Here is an 18372-nt window from a genome sequence, read left to right on the forward strand (position 1 = left end):
GCATCATCGTTACATAAGGCTAAAATGTCAGTCAATTGTATCAAGATATTTACATGTATATCGACCTTAAACGCATGACATCACGGCAGTGGGATGCCCTCACTTTAAGGTCAAAAGGAGGCTGCTCATTGGAAATAGCAATTCATGGGAGCTTGTTGAAATTGTGAGGTTTCCTGACTAAAACTTCCAACGAGTCAGTGACCTGCTCCAGTTTTTTTATTCCAATGTGCCCCTCAAACATATATGAACCAGTCCCCAGTGTTTGCAATTTTACACAGTCACTGGCTCAGGCCCATATACTTCGTTTTTGAAAGGGCAAGGGCACCAAGGCAGTTTCTCCTTGGTAAAGGGCACCCTTTAAGGAAATTGGAAATTGTAAATTTCTACTGGAGCATTTCAGGGGCACCAAGGCAATGACTAGGGGGCATGGAGGCAATCGCCTTGGTTGTGAAGTATCAGGTCTGCTGGCTCCAAGATACACCGCTTAACTCTTCCAACATAAATCAACATGTATTTTAGCCAAACTGTATGGAAACCTTAAATAGGCATTTCACATTCTCAAATTCGATGTATTTACAAACAACTGATACTTTTTATAAAACATATTCATATTTCTAAATATATAAATATCTTACTGTATACATATACACAATTTGCTTTCTTCAAAAATTAGACGGCCAATTGATTCTCAAACAAAAAATGGCAAATTTTCTTGGCATGGCTACACAAATGCCCTGCAGTTTATCACTGCCTTTTATCAGGAAGCTCAGAAGTCTTATTCATTCTTTACATCAACCCAAATCTGCAAAAACCAAGATTGACCTTGAAGTACTCCTAACAGAGGGTTCAAATAATAGTTCAATTATAGCTCAATGACTATAGCTGTCCTATGCATAAAAAGTGATTAGACAAAAGTTTGGATGATTGTAAAAACGGCTAGCCGAAACGATAACTCGTACTTAGGCTGCCCTTTTCATAACAGGAACAGCAAATTCCATTGAAACAAAACTCAAAGAAATCCTTGGTGAATTTTACTTTCACCACCATAAAGTATTGTTCAGAGTCTCTGAACACATTTGATTGTTTTTCATTTTGGGTTCAACATTGACATATTGACTAGAGCAGGATTTGAACCTCCAGATTAACATGCCGACGCTCTACCAACTGATCTATCTAGCGCTATTAATATTCGTCTCCCTATTTGTGGAATCAAATAAACCTTTGTTTGTGTTAAGTACAAAAAAACATGGCATTGTTCCTATTTTTGCGAAAACAGACCTCCAGGTTTACCAGTGGTATGTAGAAGCAACTGCTTTTTGATGAGCAAATTCACTTTCAGTGATAAAAGCAAGCTGTTTTACAACTGGCAGATGTACCATGCTTCTATTTGATGATCAAGTTGATTTAGAGTACTAAATACAATGTAGTTTGTGTGACTTTACAGGGCTTCCAAAGAACGTTATATATTAGTATGAACAATTCTTGTTTCATTAGATGCTTTATACACAATTAAATTGTACTGCCGTCTCTGTTATTTTCAGGTGAACAGATCCAATCTGCTTGGCTTTTTATTTGCGTAATTATACTGTCATTTGATGATTGAGTTGAAGAGGGTTGATGTAAAAGCTATTCACCAATCAGGCCCTTCTCCAGAGCTTCCTTCTGTAACTCAGCAAGCTGCCTGTGTGGAAAAATCAAGATACAATTGAAAATTTGAAAAACCCCATTAAAAATAATCCGAATGTAAAGTATTCTAAGGGTACTATTTGTTTTACCCATACACAGATGTGTGTGGGCACTTAATACTTTCCAGAGTTCTGTCAAAATCCACAGACACAATTACACCCCTTTCAGACAGAAGTGCCAGAGTCGCACCAAGCCAAATCATTAAATTAATCAATCAATCAATCAACCAATCAATCAAAAAATATCTATATATAGCGCCAAAATCAACCAAAATTCTTCAAAGGCACTCAAGACAGTTGTACGTGAGGTCAATTAAAATACACTTATTGAAAAAGATAACATTTTGAGCAGTTTCTTGAAAAAATGAATAGTCTGAAAAGAGCGACTCTATTCAACCAAAAACGACTGCAACAGTTAAGCTTTCGACTTCTAGCGCGTCAAGTCGCTCCTATTGTTTCAGACGTCAAACTTTGTATGTACTTTAAGAAATTGGTTCGGCGCGATTCTTGAGTGCCTGTCTGAAATGGGTGTTACTCGGGTGGAAATCCAACCCCATCCAACCCCAAATCTATCTTTGGCATTCAGAGCAGATGTCTTACCGACTAGACATCCAAGATTGCGAAGTAGCTAGAGGTAGTTTGAATCTGTACCTGCTGCTATAGGATTTGAACTTCTTCTAGCTAACGGGCAATCTCGATCATGATAGGGGCATGCATGCGTAAGGAAACTTACCAAGGCTTAAGGAGGACTCACAGAAAGAAACTCAAAGTCAAAAGAAACTCACAGTAAGCTAAAGGAACTCAACCTAGAAAAATAGAACCCATTTGGCTAAACTTATAGGTGAAAACAAACTCAGGGTAAACAGTAACTCACAATGGGCAAAGGGTTGTTATTAAAGTAACATCAAAGTAGAAAAGTAGAAATCACAGACAGGTAAAAAAGGAAATTTACTTTCTGAGTTGCATGGCTTTTATCTTGAGGCGCTTGTCATTCTGTTGAATCTTACGGATCTCAGCATCAGTTGAGTCATTGACTGTCTTATCCATGTCCCATCTTAGATACAAGCCACACCAAAGCATCTAGCCAATAATAAGCATACCATCATACATTAATTTTTATACACCTCATTTTGTATAGATCGAAAGTGTTTCTTAAGGCACTGGACACCTTTGGTAATTGTCAAAGACTGGCAGTATTCTCACTTGGTGTATCCCAACATATGCATCTGATAAAAATGTTAATTCATGTGGTCATCAAAGTTACAAGAGAATAATGAAAGAAATATCATGAGACTGACTTACCAAGCTTTGGGGAGCTACTGAAGGCCATATGACTGTGGAGTTTGGCTGGTACAGAGGGTTGATATAGGTTTCTAATATCTTTGGTCTGTTGACATACGTCCTTGTGGAAAAAAATTCAAACAAGAGGGCAAAGTTAAATAATAAATAATAATAAATAATTATTGTGGCTTCTTATATAGCGCACATGTCCGTCACTCAGTGACACTCCTGGCGCTGTAACATACAGTATTTCCTGCAAGATGTGGGACTACGTTTGAATTATGAGACCTAATTCTGATAGCACCGTGTAATGTTTTTACAAGGTGCTGTGGCGCAATTTGATGCCGATCGGACGAAGAACACCGGGGCGAACCCCCTTCTCTTTTCGATAAGTGCACTGAGTTCTTTTACATGCGTTACATAACACATGGGACCAACGGCTTAACGTCCCATCCGAAGAGCGAAGCAATGGTGAAGTGTCTTGCTTAAAGACACAAGTGTCACGGCTAGGGATAATAATAATACTAAAGATAATAATAATACCTAGTTCTTGATTTTGAAGTATGAGACCTGTTCCTTTACATAGGATCATGAAATGGTTTAGAAGATACCTCATGTGCTGTAACACAATATGCAGAAAAGTTGCACAATCTATCTGTCATTAAAGCCTAATGCATGTACATAAGTCAACAATGTGAACATCCTGTTTTTATCCTCCAGACAATTTGGAAAATAAAACTGTGGATCATGCCAGTTACGTATAATCTTACCATAAGGATTGTGTCTTTGTAGAAAGTTTCAGAGCCTGTCTATCATGTTCATTATTGCACAGGAATGTTCCTACAAATGACAAAGAAACAACACAAGGGATAACAGTCCAAAGAGATTCTGCTTGACAGTAATATATTTTGAGGGATAAACACAATAAAGCATACTCATACTGTGTATTACACAAACACAAAAAGCCCGTGGTTTTAAATCCCATCTGAAGGACAAAGCAATGGGAGACTTTCTGGGACGATAGAGGGCAGCAGACTTACCGGGTAAATCCATTGTTCTCAGAATTATGCGCATGTTCAGAACTACGTAAACAATGGAAATTTACCCGGTATGTCTGCTGCCACCTAGCGTTGGAAAGTCTCCTATTATGGTTAAGTGTCTTGCTTGAGGACACAAGAGTCATGAGCATGACCCAAACTCGCGCTCTAATAATATCAAAGCTCAGCCATGACACTCCATCCATGTTTAATGTATCAGTTTGAGTGAGAAAATTTAGAAGCGTTTCACTTGAATTTGAGAAATGTTGCTGTCAGAAGTGTTTTTTCAAATTGTGTATTCCAACTACGGATTATTCTTCCTGCATTGTCTAAACCGCTTCAGAATTTCTACAATATCTCAAAAGCGCTTCCACCGTTTGAACCATTTTAACTTGCACAGGTTTGTTTTATTGTATATTACATTTACATTGGATTAAAACAGTCAAAGGGTTCCAAAAACCAAAAGGAATACATTCTCTATAAACAGCAGACAGGGGACAGTCTCTTACCAAACTGTGATGCGTAGGAATTCTCAAAGAGTAGAATCAGAAACTTCTCATTGAATTCAAAGGAGCACTGGTACTGCTGCAAAATCTTTAAAATACAAAGTGATTAATTACAAATAATTAAAGCCGTGTTCAGACAGTATAAAGGTGTGCGGTTTCCAATGCTGGGAGGAGATGGCAAATGATCACCGAAAGACAGACATTATACACAGGTATTAAAGAAGCCAATGACACTAAGATATTGGAAAGGTAATGCATTCTGCTCTACCAGCCAGGCTCCTAGTGGATGATACCCACGCCTACATCCTTAGGGACTGTGGACAATGGTGGAGGGGGTTACCATGTTTCAGCCCCAGGAGTACATGTAGGTGGGTCAACATGATCTGGGTCAACAGCTCAAATCAGTTGTGTATAGCCCTCACTTTGATATGGCCTTCCCATTCTAGTAAGTTGATAGACCTCAAGTTATTGTTTGAAACAGGTGAGGGAGGAAGGAGTGAGTTGCTGCACCTCGGTTACTCTCTTTACCTGCCATGAATGTAGGGGTATAAATGGGTACCTTCAGGGGTAAAGGTTGATTTTGTGTATGAAAAAGATTTTCGAGTGCCCTGGCAGCTCAGGGCTGTACACTACCCAGGGAGCTGAGAAAGATTAAAGAAACGTTATTGGCCATCAATGACCAGGGCCCAATTTCATAGCGCCGCTTAGCGGCTGTTTTTGTGCTTACTGTGCAATTTCTATTTCATAGCGCTGCTAACTGTAAGCACACGCAAAGGCATGCTAACCTTCCGGTGCTTACCGCACACACAAAAATGATGACACAATGCAAATCCACTGTAAACACGCAACATGGCCGCCCAATTTTTCTGCTAACCTGTGAAATACGCTAAGGCTTAAGCAAATTGTTCTGTTACAGTAAGCACGCAAATTTACTGTTAAGCAGCGCTATGAAATTGGGCCCAGGGCACCTCTGTAAAGCGCATTGGTATGGTTATTGTAAAACACGCTACACACATGTAAGAAATAGTTATTAATAGAATCACTTAGTTTGAAGGGTTGTGGTTATAAACACTCACCTGTCCCACACAGTCTAAGAAGAGAAGGAATACAGGCCCAGTGTGTTTGTGTTTGCTCCCAGCGTAGGCAGACTTTGCACATCGACTGGCGAATGGGTGACCAGACTGAACCCACTCACGTTCAACCAGTGCCTCAAACCTATAAAGCAGGACAAAATAGACGATCAAGCTTTCCATCATAGAAAGGGTTAACCTTACCCCTTGTAATAAAACAGGTTTTCAAGTGTCAGATACGATAACTGTTTCCCTTCATGTTAGATTTTGTTTTGTGATCATAGAGTTATGTATCAGGTCTATGTCAAATTCTAGATATTGGCATAGTGTTTGTGGGCTAAACGAATCCCAAAACATTTTGTGTAAGCTCTTCTTACATAAGTGAATTTGATTGAACAGTACTTTTGTTTAACTGTTCCATTTTGGACCAACATGGAATGGGCATAGGACTAAAGTTAAACACGTGTAAAGAAAGTTCCTAACAAGCAAGGTCGCAATAGAGACCCTTTTTGCAATACATTTTTCTGCTAGGGCAACTAAAATCTGCCAAAATGGTATTGATTGTTTAACATATACATGTACGTAAAGCGCATTGAGACATTATTGCAAATGCACTGTATACATTTAAGAACTAGTTATTGTTACTAGTACCATGATTGTACTTGTATGGCTTACCCTCTAACTGTCCGACAGTCAGGATTGAGTATAATCTGTGCTAGTGATGTAATCTGTAGTGTGGCATCTAGTCCCTCTGAACCATGCACTAACACTGACGAATCTGTCAAAAAAACAGTTTCCAACATGTCTCAAAGTAAACTCATGAAAATAATCTCACCATGCACATATAAACATCCATTATTCAAATAATAAAACCAGTGCTTTGGTCTCTTGTTACTGGGAAAGCTTGGTTAAAACAGTTAAAATATGTTTTCTAAACATTCAAAGTTTGTGGGTATGATTTTGCCATGCAGGACTTAGATAAATTGTAGCGCTATAGGATTTTTTCTGTTCAGCAAACAATCTGTATGTTTAACGAAAATGTATACATAGAACTGGGCCCAATTCTATGGCTTTGCTAACCATAAAGCAAAGAATCGAGGGATACGGAAGCATGGGATTCTGCGCTTACATCAAAGCATATTTCATAGCAGCAGGGAATTTCACTTGTCAGGCTTGTGCGCGTGCATTCTCCACTTAACAAGCCATGCTTTGGTTACAAAGCTAGTGCAGATATTCCGCACTTGGAGAGTAAGCGGAGAATGTTGATCGTAAGGGCAGAATTCGGCAGTATACAGGGCCAAGAAAGTGGGCCCCAATCTTCTTGAATCTTGGTGTCATGACCAAGCTCTGGTGTTTCTGTTCAGCAGAGTGTGGGTTCGAATCCCGGCCCTAACACTTGTGTCCTTTAGAAAGACACTTAACTATAATTGCTTCTCTCCACCCAGGGGTAAATGGGTACCTGTTAGGGCGGAGATGGTTCTTGTCGTTGGTTTAGCTTAGTGCGCTACATATTTTGCAGTACAGGCTGTATACTCCCCAGGGAGCTGAGATGATTTAAGGAATGAATCATGGCCCAGTGACCAGGGTTACTAAAATGTTGGAAGTGCTTTGAGACGCCCTTCAGGTGTATATTAAGCGCTATATAAAATCTGATTATTATTATTATCAAGACTAATGCAGAAGATGTTGACTTACTCTCCCTGTCCACACACTGAGCTACAAGGCATGCTGTCGTCAGGACTTCCTTGACGTTACTGAGCCAGCTTGATGCACCTAGGTGCCCCAGCCACTTGTCCATTGAGTTGGTATTTTTGTTACATGCTGCAAATGAAACCCGGTAGAGTATCATACACAAATCTATAATACAGAGCTGTAAAAGGTAAACAGCTTCTACATATAGGTGTAAAAATTAGTTAATGGCCCGATGTTTCGACCCTAGAAGAGTCATTCTTGAAGGTCAAAGGTATTTTGTTTCACTTAGTTGTCTGTTCATGTTTGTTGTGTTGTCATTTAGCCTTCGAGAAAGCCTCTGTTAGGGTTGTAACATCAGGCCATTCACTATTTTTTGCAATGACACCATAGGTCCTTTTGGTTGGTAGTTGTTTGCAATCAGCTCATTCTATTGTAACCACTTCATTTAGACTTTTTGTTCTTTCTCTTGAACAGTATACCGCAGACCTGAGACTGTTCATGTAGGGGCAAGGCAGTTTTTTATTGATAAGGGGCACCTATGAGTAGAACATGTAAAGGGGCACCAAGGCCACCAATTACCAATGATATGTAGGAAACTGCCTGCTGCCACCATGAACTCTCAGGACTGATACAGTACATGCATTGATGTCATCACTGTATTAAATACATAATGTGACAAGGTTTTGGCAATAGTAAGACTGAGAACTGGGTACAAGATGCAATCTTTCATATTTTGTACATGTTTAAGACATGTTCCACAAGAATTGAAGACAGAGAAAACATGCAGTCATACAGACATAACAAGGCACAAATGCAATAGTCGCTGCCTATAGTGCTGTACAGTAAGACTTTGAAGAAAAAAAAGGATTTAAGAAAAGTTTTGAATATGGCAACAAAAAGAGATTGTTTGGTGTTCTAGGAAAAGGGTTTCCACATCTTTTTTGGTTGGTATTTACAAATGCAATACCAGTACTGGTAAATGCATTTGTACACCTCAGCAAGTTAAACTTTAACTCTATAAGGGAAGCGTTCTACCACCATAATCTTCAAACCGTGTAGTTTGTGGACGTTGTGTCGTACAAAAAGTACCCAACCCCTTTAACATACACTGTGTATTAGACTAGAGCAGCCTTACAGGGCCTTAGTATGCACCTACCCTCCATTAATTTGGTAAGGCTCTCCTGCAGGCTGCTGAATCTATCTAAAGGTTTGTGCACCCTCCTCCATTGGGGGTAGTGGGCCTCGGTCTCAAAGCCCCCACCTGGTGGGAAGAGAATCAAATAAAAATCTAAACGAAAATCAAAAAACGAGGGAGGGAAACACGGTACAGCAAATTAAATCAAAACGGAAAATGAAAAACTGTGTTTATAAGAGCACACACTCAGAAAGAACGAAATGTTGAGGAGATGTGAATAGCATGCTTCATAGGGGGAAATGAAAAACAACATCATTTTGTGACGTCTTAGAACTGTAGAACTGCATGGGTATTCCTGGACTGCCTATAATCCTTTCGAAATGACATTCGCTGCTGGAATTTGCTTGATCGCTGACCGCAAACAAAAGAACCAGCGGTCTGTGAACGAGGACATGATGATGCCATGGTGCAAAACCTTTAGACGAGTGACTTCTGCCTTTACCTGTACATCGTGTTTACCCACCTATTAGTCTAAAGGAATAAAGAAAAGAAAGAATATCTGAAGGTAAACACCTGATATAACTTGCATGTATTTGCAAGTTCCTAAAGAAAGAAATAAACACTTTTCTTTTCACATAGCTTTGACATTTTGCGATGAAGACTTCTTATTCCTTTATAACACCATTAATTCTGATGTTAAGGCTTCTCCAACAAAAGTCGGGAAGGGTCAGTGTTGCTTTATGGTGATGCATCCATCATGCTACATGTGCTAGGTTATACCACGGTCCAACTTCATAGAGCTGCTTAATAAGCAGCAAAAAAATTGTTCATGTTGTTATGAATGAAGAACTTGACCTGCTGTTTTTCTTTTTTCTACTGCGGTGTACATGTAGATTGGGTAGGTAAACTTCATAGACAACATTTACCTACATAGTGCAGATACAAACTTGTTCAGCCTGCTATTTGTCTACTGCTGCGAAGTAGGTTGGGTAAATGTAGGACAACCTAGTTCAGATAAAAACTTTCCCGCTGTTTATTTACTACGTGGAAAGCAAAATTACTTCTCAAAATTTAATCTTCACCACAGGTCGAAGTTAGAAATCACACAAACATGGCACCCTTCTTTGAAACTGCACTAAAATCGAGTCTCAATTAAACCATCCGCAACGTACACACAAACCCAACTATGCCAGGGTAAAATATTTGCATACAACATCAATGGTGCAGGACAGGATGTTACAACAAAATGAAGTGCACTACACTGTATTTTGGAATGAGGCTTGAGGGAAGCCTTTTAAATAAAATGTATGTACACGTATAACAATACTAACATGACTAGATGAAAGGTAAGTGTAATATTGTGTTCAAGTAGGAAAATGGTTTTTAGCAAAAAGGCCAGGTACTTGTTCATGGTGATATAGGGTGTATTGTTTAATATATAGTCCAGACATCACCATTTTTCTGAATTTTCAAAGGAAAAGAAATCGGAAATCAGACTAAAGTCAAAGTAGGAAAAATGTCATGCCTGCCTTAAGAACAAAACATATATATCCCTGTTTCTTGTGTCCATACATAACTTTGTGTCAGTCTTAAGCCCTGCCCTTTCACCTTTTGATCTTGAGTTGACGGCTGAATTGTATGACCTTGTGTCAATTATGTAACCTCTCTTGCCGATACCTAGCGTTGAGTTTAGCAGACTCTCATCCTCCTTGCATCTCTTACCATTCGGGCCTGGTAGAGGCTGTCCACTCCGAAGTATCACAGTCTGATAGAAACAAGTACCTCAATTGTTAATGAACCACTCACGTCATCCCCTCTCCACCCGACTGCTTCTGTTACACTACAATACACTTTTAAAGGGTCTGTATACCTTTGGCTTTTGGAACCCTTTGAATGTTTCAATCCTATTTAAATATAGATATCAATGTGAACCACAAGGGAAACTGACTGGGTAAATTTTTAAATGATTTTTGGGGTTGAACAAAGAATTGACTAGAGTGGGATTCGAACCAATGACCTCCTGAACAAAGAATTGACTATGGTGGGATTTGAACCAACAACCTCCTTCATGTTAATCCGGAGGTTGTTGATTCGAATCCCACTCTAGTCAATTCTTTGTTCAACCCCAAAAATAAATATAGATACATACATGTAGTTTGTTTACAATCAAACTATCCCATGAAAACTTCATTTAAAAAGGTGGTCCTGTTTTTTGAGATGTCACAGGAAATCTGGAGTGAATAATGTCCACGCAGGAACGATACTCCCAAATACATGTAGGAATACACAATCTTAGCAGCATTACCGCAGATAATGCTTCTTATAATTGTTTAAGTTTTTAGGTATAAAAAAGTGATCCTTCAAAGTGAAATATTTCTAAAAATGCATAGACTATGCAAAGCTGATGTACTTCTTATAATTTTTTATAGACATAAGCGTATATACAGATCCTTTAAGTAAATGTATGCATGTGGGTGTTGCCTTGTCATTCAGCCTTTAAGAAAGACTCTGCTAAAGTTGAAATGTCAGGAAATTATCAAGTTCAAATTAAACTTACCCCGTTTGCTGCATGTAAATAGCTGAGAACCGGGAACCTCCCCCCTTGGCGGAATGCAGCGGCCTGCATAATACAGTCATCATCTATATTTTTGGGTACTACCACTGCTTGTGGGTAAGTAGGGCACACCTTTTTGAAAAAGACATAACCAACAATTATTGGCTGACATCATAAACACAAAACATTCATGTCGGAAATATTTTATACAATTGTTGCACGCTGTGACGGGAATCCATGGTGTTTTGTTCACCAGAGAGGGCAAATGGCACCTGCAGGAAACAAGAGGGGGCCATTTTCCCCAGAGGGTGCACAAAGCCCATGGACCCCCAACACAGCGTGCCATAATTTGTTTGTTTTACCATGGTTACATAGATTCATGTTCTGAAAAGGCATTATGTTGTCATTTTCAAACATTATTACTTGCCATGGTTTAACAAGCAGATGAAAAGTTTTAAATGTTCACTGCTAGATCGACCCCCGTTGCTGATTCTTACACAAAAATGACATGGATGTTGACAAAGTCTAAACTGGTAGGGTATTGGAAGGGTATTGAATACAATGGACCATTTTAATGTGTGGTTCGAGACTTGGATAAAATCTCACCTGGAAATTCTTGTTAACAAATGAGAGTCTCCAGTCGTCTGTGTTCATTCTGGCAAACTCTGTCTCAGGTAGGAATGCTTGCCAACCATCCTCAAGGACGTCAGCCATCGGACGGTAGAAGAAGGGATACGTCAGAGTCACAGACTCTAAGAAATCACAGATTTATTATTATGATTATTATACATGTTATCAAGGTTTTCATTTTGAAAGATTCACAACCGAAGATTTTGTAGGTCAAAGGTGAAAGATTGGGAACTCAAGAGGTTGTATTGTTGGAGCATGAAATATGCATTGACGCCATTTCACATGTTTCAGCAACTAACTGTTTAGTTATGAATTAAATTTATGATATGATCATGGTGTGCACTGAGCTGTTATTGAATCAAAAGAGTTACTTACTAAAATGGAGGCAAGTGCATATTATTTCATACATGTGTTTCAGCCTGAGTTAACAATATTTCAACCCTAAATTAAAGCATGTTGGACTCAAAATGAGTCCATTTCACACAAGAGTTAATCAACATAAATAAAAACAATACACAGTTCTTATAATAGCACTTTATCACACCTTAGAATTCTCAAGGTATTCGGCATACCATGTTCAAATAATAAGACCCACTTTATGTATTACAGACAGTAGCACCATGTAACGGTTTACAAGGTGCTTGACGGTAAATGTCCAGCCAACCATTCAACCATATAAACATAGCCAGACAGCAGGGGCAATTTCCTTCTTAACATTAAGTACCTTTGGGTTCTTTTACACGCATGCATAACACAACATACGGGACCTGCAGCTTTCATCCAGCTCATCCAAAGGACCAAGCAATAATGGTTAAGTGTCTTGCTTAAGGACACAAGTGTCAAGACATACTCTGCTCAGAAACACCAGAGATTCAGTCCAGTGTTCTTGGATCGCTCGGCTACTACACGCAATGAGATGAGTTTGGAAATGAAAGACTCAGAGTACATTGTAAATCTTTAAAAATGTTGATTAATACTAGACAAATATTTGTTCCATAGGACTTGTTTCGTTGTAGGATTAAAGTCTATGTAAAGTATGTGCTAAAAATACTTGACCCTGGTCTTGATGCAGTGTATATCCAGTCATGGAGAGTTAAGTCATGGCCTTATTCCATGGCTCATCCGCTTACTGCGGAAATCTGCACTTACGATCACCATTTTCCCCTTACTGTGCAAACGGCATCTTTCAGCACTAGTACATGTAAGCAAATAATGCCTGGTATCGTAGAGTACAACGAGCAGCTATTTCTATGAAATTATGCCCAGGTAAGGTTGGCTCCAAATTGCGCCACACCACCTTGTAAATTCCCTGCTAACTTTCAAAACATATTTGACGTAAGTACAGAATTTCCTGCTTCTATCATGTCTATGAGCACGGACGTGTTGCTTATGGCAACCAAAGCAATGAGACTGGGCCCTATGTAGATCTGGCCCTTCCTCAACTTAATATCTTGTTAAATTCTCGTTAAGATTTAGGGGACTCAGATGCCAGTCTAGGTATAATGTTAAATGTTTGCAAACATTCTACACAGAGTGTACATGAACTGTATGTCACGGACAAACTGCACGTCAATTAAACAAAATCAAATTAGATTAGAGATTTGTAATGGCCTCGTTTGGACTTTCGACATGTCATGAAGCATACAGTGAATAGCCAAGCTGAATAAATAACCTGCCAGCAAACTTCACCGGTAATCAGTAGAATTTGATTAAATCCTTCCCATCCACATGGAATGATAGATGTCATGTCTAGTGGAGATAAAGTCAATATGGCTCAACCCTCTACAGACTCCAATACGGCGACACAGCTGTAGATGACAATGCACTGTTGTGCCATCTGTGTCAAGTGCATCAGGACAAAAATAAATGCAGAGACGTAACTGGCTGGCTATTCAAAAATGAAAATCAGAAATTCGTTTAACACTTGCTGCCGGCTCTGGAATACTGCCAATGTGCTAGAAATCTGCCTCAGGAGATTCTGTCCTCTACATGTACGTGTACATGTGGCATGAACAGTTAGCATTGGCTGCAGAGGAGGTTGATTGAAAAGAGGACACTATCACAAGATGCTAGTACACAGTAGTTTGCTGTATGAGGGGACAGATTGAATCTCCTGAGGAGAAAGAAACTTAGGCATGCAGCTGGGCATCAGCTCATGAAAATCCACTGAACTTGTGAAACTTGGGTAATTTGCACACAAAATTATGGCAACACCAGCTGCATTGATGCCATGGTGGGCGGCGCTGGGTGGGCCCGCCCGGAACTCAGAATTTCTGCCAAGCACTTTGAGCATAATTTTGCCAAGCACAGACTTCTCCCAGAATTAATCCAAATATTGTCCAATACATTAGACATAGTTGATGATACGTTTCAAATATCACAGAGAAAGAACACAGTAAAAAAAAAAGGCCATTCCACTTATCGCATGGCCCCAAAACCTGAACAGTTTAGAGACAGAAGCTTGCCTTCATCAGCTATGATATGGTCTCACAATATGAACAAATGTCCCAACAATAACCCTAGTTAGTGCCTCAAAATACTCCACACAAAGTCTAACATCAAACAGTTATGTTGCACTAACGTACAGTCTTAGCCATATCTCGTTGGGCCATGCACCACAGCCCCTGTGCCCCCTTTCAATGTTGGCTCTCATTGTGCAGTTTGCGCTCCCATTAACATTGACCGGGGGAACGAGGAAAGAATGTTTGTTGTCACAGGGGAAGAGGACAGGGAATGCTAATTGTCATGTTGTGAATGGGTGGCCCTTGCATTTTGGCCAAGACTGAGACCTCTAGAGGCCATTGTGGGTGCCATTGAATCATAGCCAAGAACCATTGCACTCCACTCATTCATTCATGTGGACTTCGAAAACAATTTTGATTTAGAGCCCACCACTAGAAATGGTCTAGCTATTATGTACAACTCTGAACACCATACGAGTCTTACACGCGTCACAATAATCAATAAGAATAGTACTGAAGTCATATAGAGCCTGTATCTGCATGTTCATGTGTACCAACAAGGTACTCAAGGCGCTTAGTTAGGCATTTTTTTCAGAAAGATAGGTTATTGAAGTTATGATCAATCATTCAACATTTCTAGTTATCCATGCATCCAATATTCATGTAGAAATAGATTTAACCTGGAGCTTTCATGGAATGCAAACAAATCACCATTGTACTGGCCATCCTTTCTGCCCCTCTTCCTTGCTGGCCTTTGTACTTCCCACCTTTTCAACATCTTGAAGATTTTCCGTACGAATCGTTTAGTTTTTGAGAATGACTCCGCTAGGGATGAAATATCAGGCCATTATTAACAAAAAATTGTAAAGGGAATAACAGAGTGTCAACAAGTTCTTAAACGGCAGTTTAAAACTGACATGGTAATGGACAAGCAAAGGGCCACAACCCATCAAGCCATTTAAGAACGAGTTCCCACTCGCCTTTGTTCCCGTTCAAAAGACCGTTACTTTTAAAATATCTTTTTATTCTAATGCATTTCATAACAAACTGTTTCAAACGCTTTTCATAGGCCAACTTGCTAAACCCAAGGCAATGTGTCCCTTTAACAGCTCTAGCTACGTCTCTATCAGTCGTTTAAACACCCCCACATGGCCTGCTCGCCATTAATAGGAAAAGCGAAACTATCATTGTATCTTAGGGCACAAAATTAGAAAGTTTGGGAAAATGGAATCCAATTAAAAACAAAAAATCTACATCTTTGAAGATGTAAGTTGTAATGGTACAGGCAGACAGGTGTAACAATAATTGTTACAATCTCAACATAAGCCAACACTTAAAGGGAAGGTACACGTTTGTTAATTGTCAAAGACCAGTGTTCTCACTTGGTGTATCCCATCATAACCATAAAATAACAAGCCTGTGATAACTTGGGCTCAATTGATCATCGAAGTTGTGAGAAAATGATGAAAGAAAAAACACCCCTGTTGGACGAATTTGTGTGCTTATAGATAGGAATAAAAGACTTCTAGCTAGAAGTTTTTTTTTAAATACTTTAGTGAGAAATTATGCATCCATATGTTGAGATACCCCAACTGTGAAGGCTAGTCTTTGACAATTACCAATAGTGTCCACTGCCCTTAACATATTTGTTGCTGTTGTTCCTCCTGTTCCAACATTAGCGCAAGCGAGAATAACAGGATGAGTTACTGAAGACGTGGGAGGAAAACCACAAATAGGGGAAACCTACGTAGTCAGGTATGGACTGAAAAGCCAATCAACATGCCTGGGGTACCTGAGGCAAGATTCACCACACATGCCAGAGAGGTAAAAGGCAGTCAATCACTAAGCCAACCTAATCCTAAAGGGATACAAGATACGTACATATTTACAGTATACAAAAGCTTTTAATAGCCAACCAATCAAATTTTAACAGCTTGTACATTGTATGAAATTGTTTGAAATTCGCTGAAATAAATTTTACATTGAGTACATGCATTGACTACATTACATAAGTGCCTCGCGTAAGCTTGCGCTCTCTCACCATGTTTATATCGTTCGTTTAAATGTGGCCATATGATCTCTTTTTGACCAATCACAAATAGATAAAAAGTCCTGGATATAAAGCACAGTTCAAAAAAACGTTTTATGATAACTAAGGGCAGCTCAGAGACCATTTTAAGATTTTTCTATATCTGAAAAGCCCTTTACAAAATGGAAAAAGACTTGCTCTCAAAAATAAATTCCAGGCCTTTTTAAAGATGTTTCATGAAAATAAAAATAAAAAATAGGTTAAATAATGGATTGTTGCAGCCACTTTACACTCAGAATGTTCTCCCGAGTGAAGACCTTTCTATTTCTCACCTAAGTTTGACAGCATCTCAATAGAGCTGGCAATGTTGAGGCATTCTTCCATGCCATTGATATCCAACTGAATTATCATGAAGTTCTTGCACTTGATCGTCAGCTGGCCCACGGATCCTGAAAACTTCTTCTCAATGGCATCTATATTGCTGTGAAGAAGCTGCAATGACAAAAGTACAGTGTACATTACTAGTATGTGGAACACTCAATAAAGAGCAGTTAACCACTTCACTACGCATGACATCTTTATCCGCAAAGGACAGAACTACAAGTACATGTACTGCCGACGTTTTATAACTCTCTGAACAGCTTCAAATCACTTCAAATAAACAATTTAAAAATTACTGACAGCCGGACACTGAGCTGACATTTGTTATCCACCCCGACATTCCAATGTGTATTTATGAGGCAGGCACGTAGATTGTGATACACTTTGTTTCGCCAATACAAAGAGTCACACCAGGACGTTCTTGAAAACATAGCCTAAGTATCTTGTAACATGTAAAATCCTCTTACCAAGTGTTTCCAGACTTTTGTCATGTTTGTGCTGTTGTTGTACAATTGTGACAATTGTTTATCATTTATTATTTTCTTTCAGAGATTCCGACATACATGTACCATACAGTAGCTGTGGCCAAGTTTCTGTGAATCACGGTGAGTGCTTAACAATTTTGTTAATGGGGGCATCAAGGCAAAGCCCAGGGAAAAAGGAAGGCAGTCCAGAGGGAAAAAGAGGCCATAGCCTTAAGGCTGAGTCACACTGCAGCGATAACGATAACGACGCAAAAAGAACGCATTCTAATGGTTGAATTGCTCCATGCAGAATACGCACACGCTTATTCAACCAATGGAATGCGTTATCTTTGTGTCGTTATCATTATCGTTCTCGTTATCGCTGCAGTGGGACCGGGCCTTAAGTGTACTGTAGATGTCATGGTCTTCGTCTTTTTCAAGACCTGATGTGCACATTTACACAGAAATGCCAACACACAAACATGACAAACATACTTTTGGCACCCCTGGTCATCAACCTCACGAAACTATATTGCCCTTAAGTTGCAACCAGAAGGTCCATCACCCCCCTGTACACCATGTCTGTGGAAACTTAATCATGTTATATTGCAGTCCCTCCTCCCTCTGGGTAATAAAGCTTGGAATCAGTCTGTTTGGCAGAATATAAACTATTCAATTCAACTCAATTCAATTAATCTCTACCCTCACTGGTACAGTGTTTCCAATCACCCTGATCACTACTGGATTAAAAGATGTCTTGCTTCAGGACATGTTCCAAAGTAACACTGTTACCTTTGAATTGGCTACCTGCCCATGTACAGTGTATGTACGTGCATAAAATGTTACAGGGCTAAATTTCATGGCTCTGCTTACCATAAGCAAAGAATTGTAAGCATGGAAATCTGTGCTTATACAGCAAGCGTATTTCAAGCCGGGAATTTTGGCTTGTGCACGAGCGTACTCCATGTTGCTTGGCAATCAACGCTTGTAAACGAGGCTAGTGCAGAAATTTGGAGCTTGCCATGCAAGTGGAGAATGGTGATAGTAAGGGCAGAATTTGGCGATTTAATTAGCAGAGCCACAAAATCGGGCCCAGCAAGTATCCATCAGGCATGTCAGGTAAATGTATGTACCGACAATATTATGTACAGTAACAGACAAGGGTTTGATGTGTACACATCCCCAGGCAGGGATGATGAAGTGCAAATCCTTTGATCCTGCAATACTTCAATACCAAAGTAAATTTTGTCTGTTTGTTTGTTTGTTTGTTTGTTTTATTTGTCAGACAGCTTAGCAAGCCAGGTGTGCCAAGTAGTCTGTTTAGGGGATCAGGTAGGCGTAGTGGCTTCTTGTTTCACTAGTCAGTCACGTCTGTGGTCTCAAGTTCAAAGTAGGTATTTCGGACTGGAGTTTCTATTGTGGATTGGGTTTGAATTTTTTACTGGA

The 18372-nt window shown here is 39.5% G+C and overlaps 1 protein-coding gene across 3 annotated transcripts in view; it reads right to left on the reverse strand.

Moving 5' to 3' along the window:
* Window positions 1-401: 401 nt before the first annotated feature.
* LOC117300757 (myotubularin-related protein 9-like) overlaps window positions 402-18372 on the reverse strand; it is a 39033-nt gene continuing 21062 nt past the window's right edge. Inside the window, exons 3-15 of one of the 3 annotated variants that reach the window (XM_033784540.1) lie at window positions 16414-16573; window positions 11567-11712; window positions 10964-11092; window positions 10015-10171; window positions 8428-8559; window positions 7275-7400; window positions 6255-6357; window positions 5586-5724; window positions 4513-4597; window positions 3737-3806; window positions 2988-3087; window positions 2638-2765; window positions 402-1681 (exon numbers count right to left, since the gene is read on the reverse strand). In XM_033784540.1, coding sequence (XP_033640431.1) covers window positions 1627-1681; window positions 2638-2765; window positions 2988-3087; window positions 3737-3806; window positions 4513-4597; window positions 5586-5724; window positions 6255-6357; window positions 7275-7400; window positions 8428-8559; window positions 10015-10171; window positions 10964-11092; window positions 11567-11712; window positions 16414-16573 — 1530 coding nt within the window. In that variant the 3' untranslated portion in view covers window positions 402-1626. The remainder of the gene's footprint in view (window positions 1682-2637; window positions 2766-2987; window positions 3088-3736; window positions 3807-4512; window positions 4598-5585; window positions 5725-6254; window positions 6358-7274; window positions 7401-8427; window positions 8560-10014; window positions 10172-10963; window positions 11093-11566; window positions 11713-16413; window positions 16574-18372) is intronic. The other 2 variants (XM_033784541.1, XM_033784542.1) reach the window with 2 other exon arrangements.

Source organism: Asterias rubens, chromosome 16 (genome assembly GCF_902459465.1).
Source record: "Asterias rubens chromosome 16, eAstRub1.3, whole genome shotgun sequence".
In the NCBI taxonomy this organism is placed as follows: Eukaryota; Metazoa; Echinodermata; class Asteroidea; order Forcipulatida; family Asteriidae; genus Asterias; species Asterias rubens.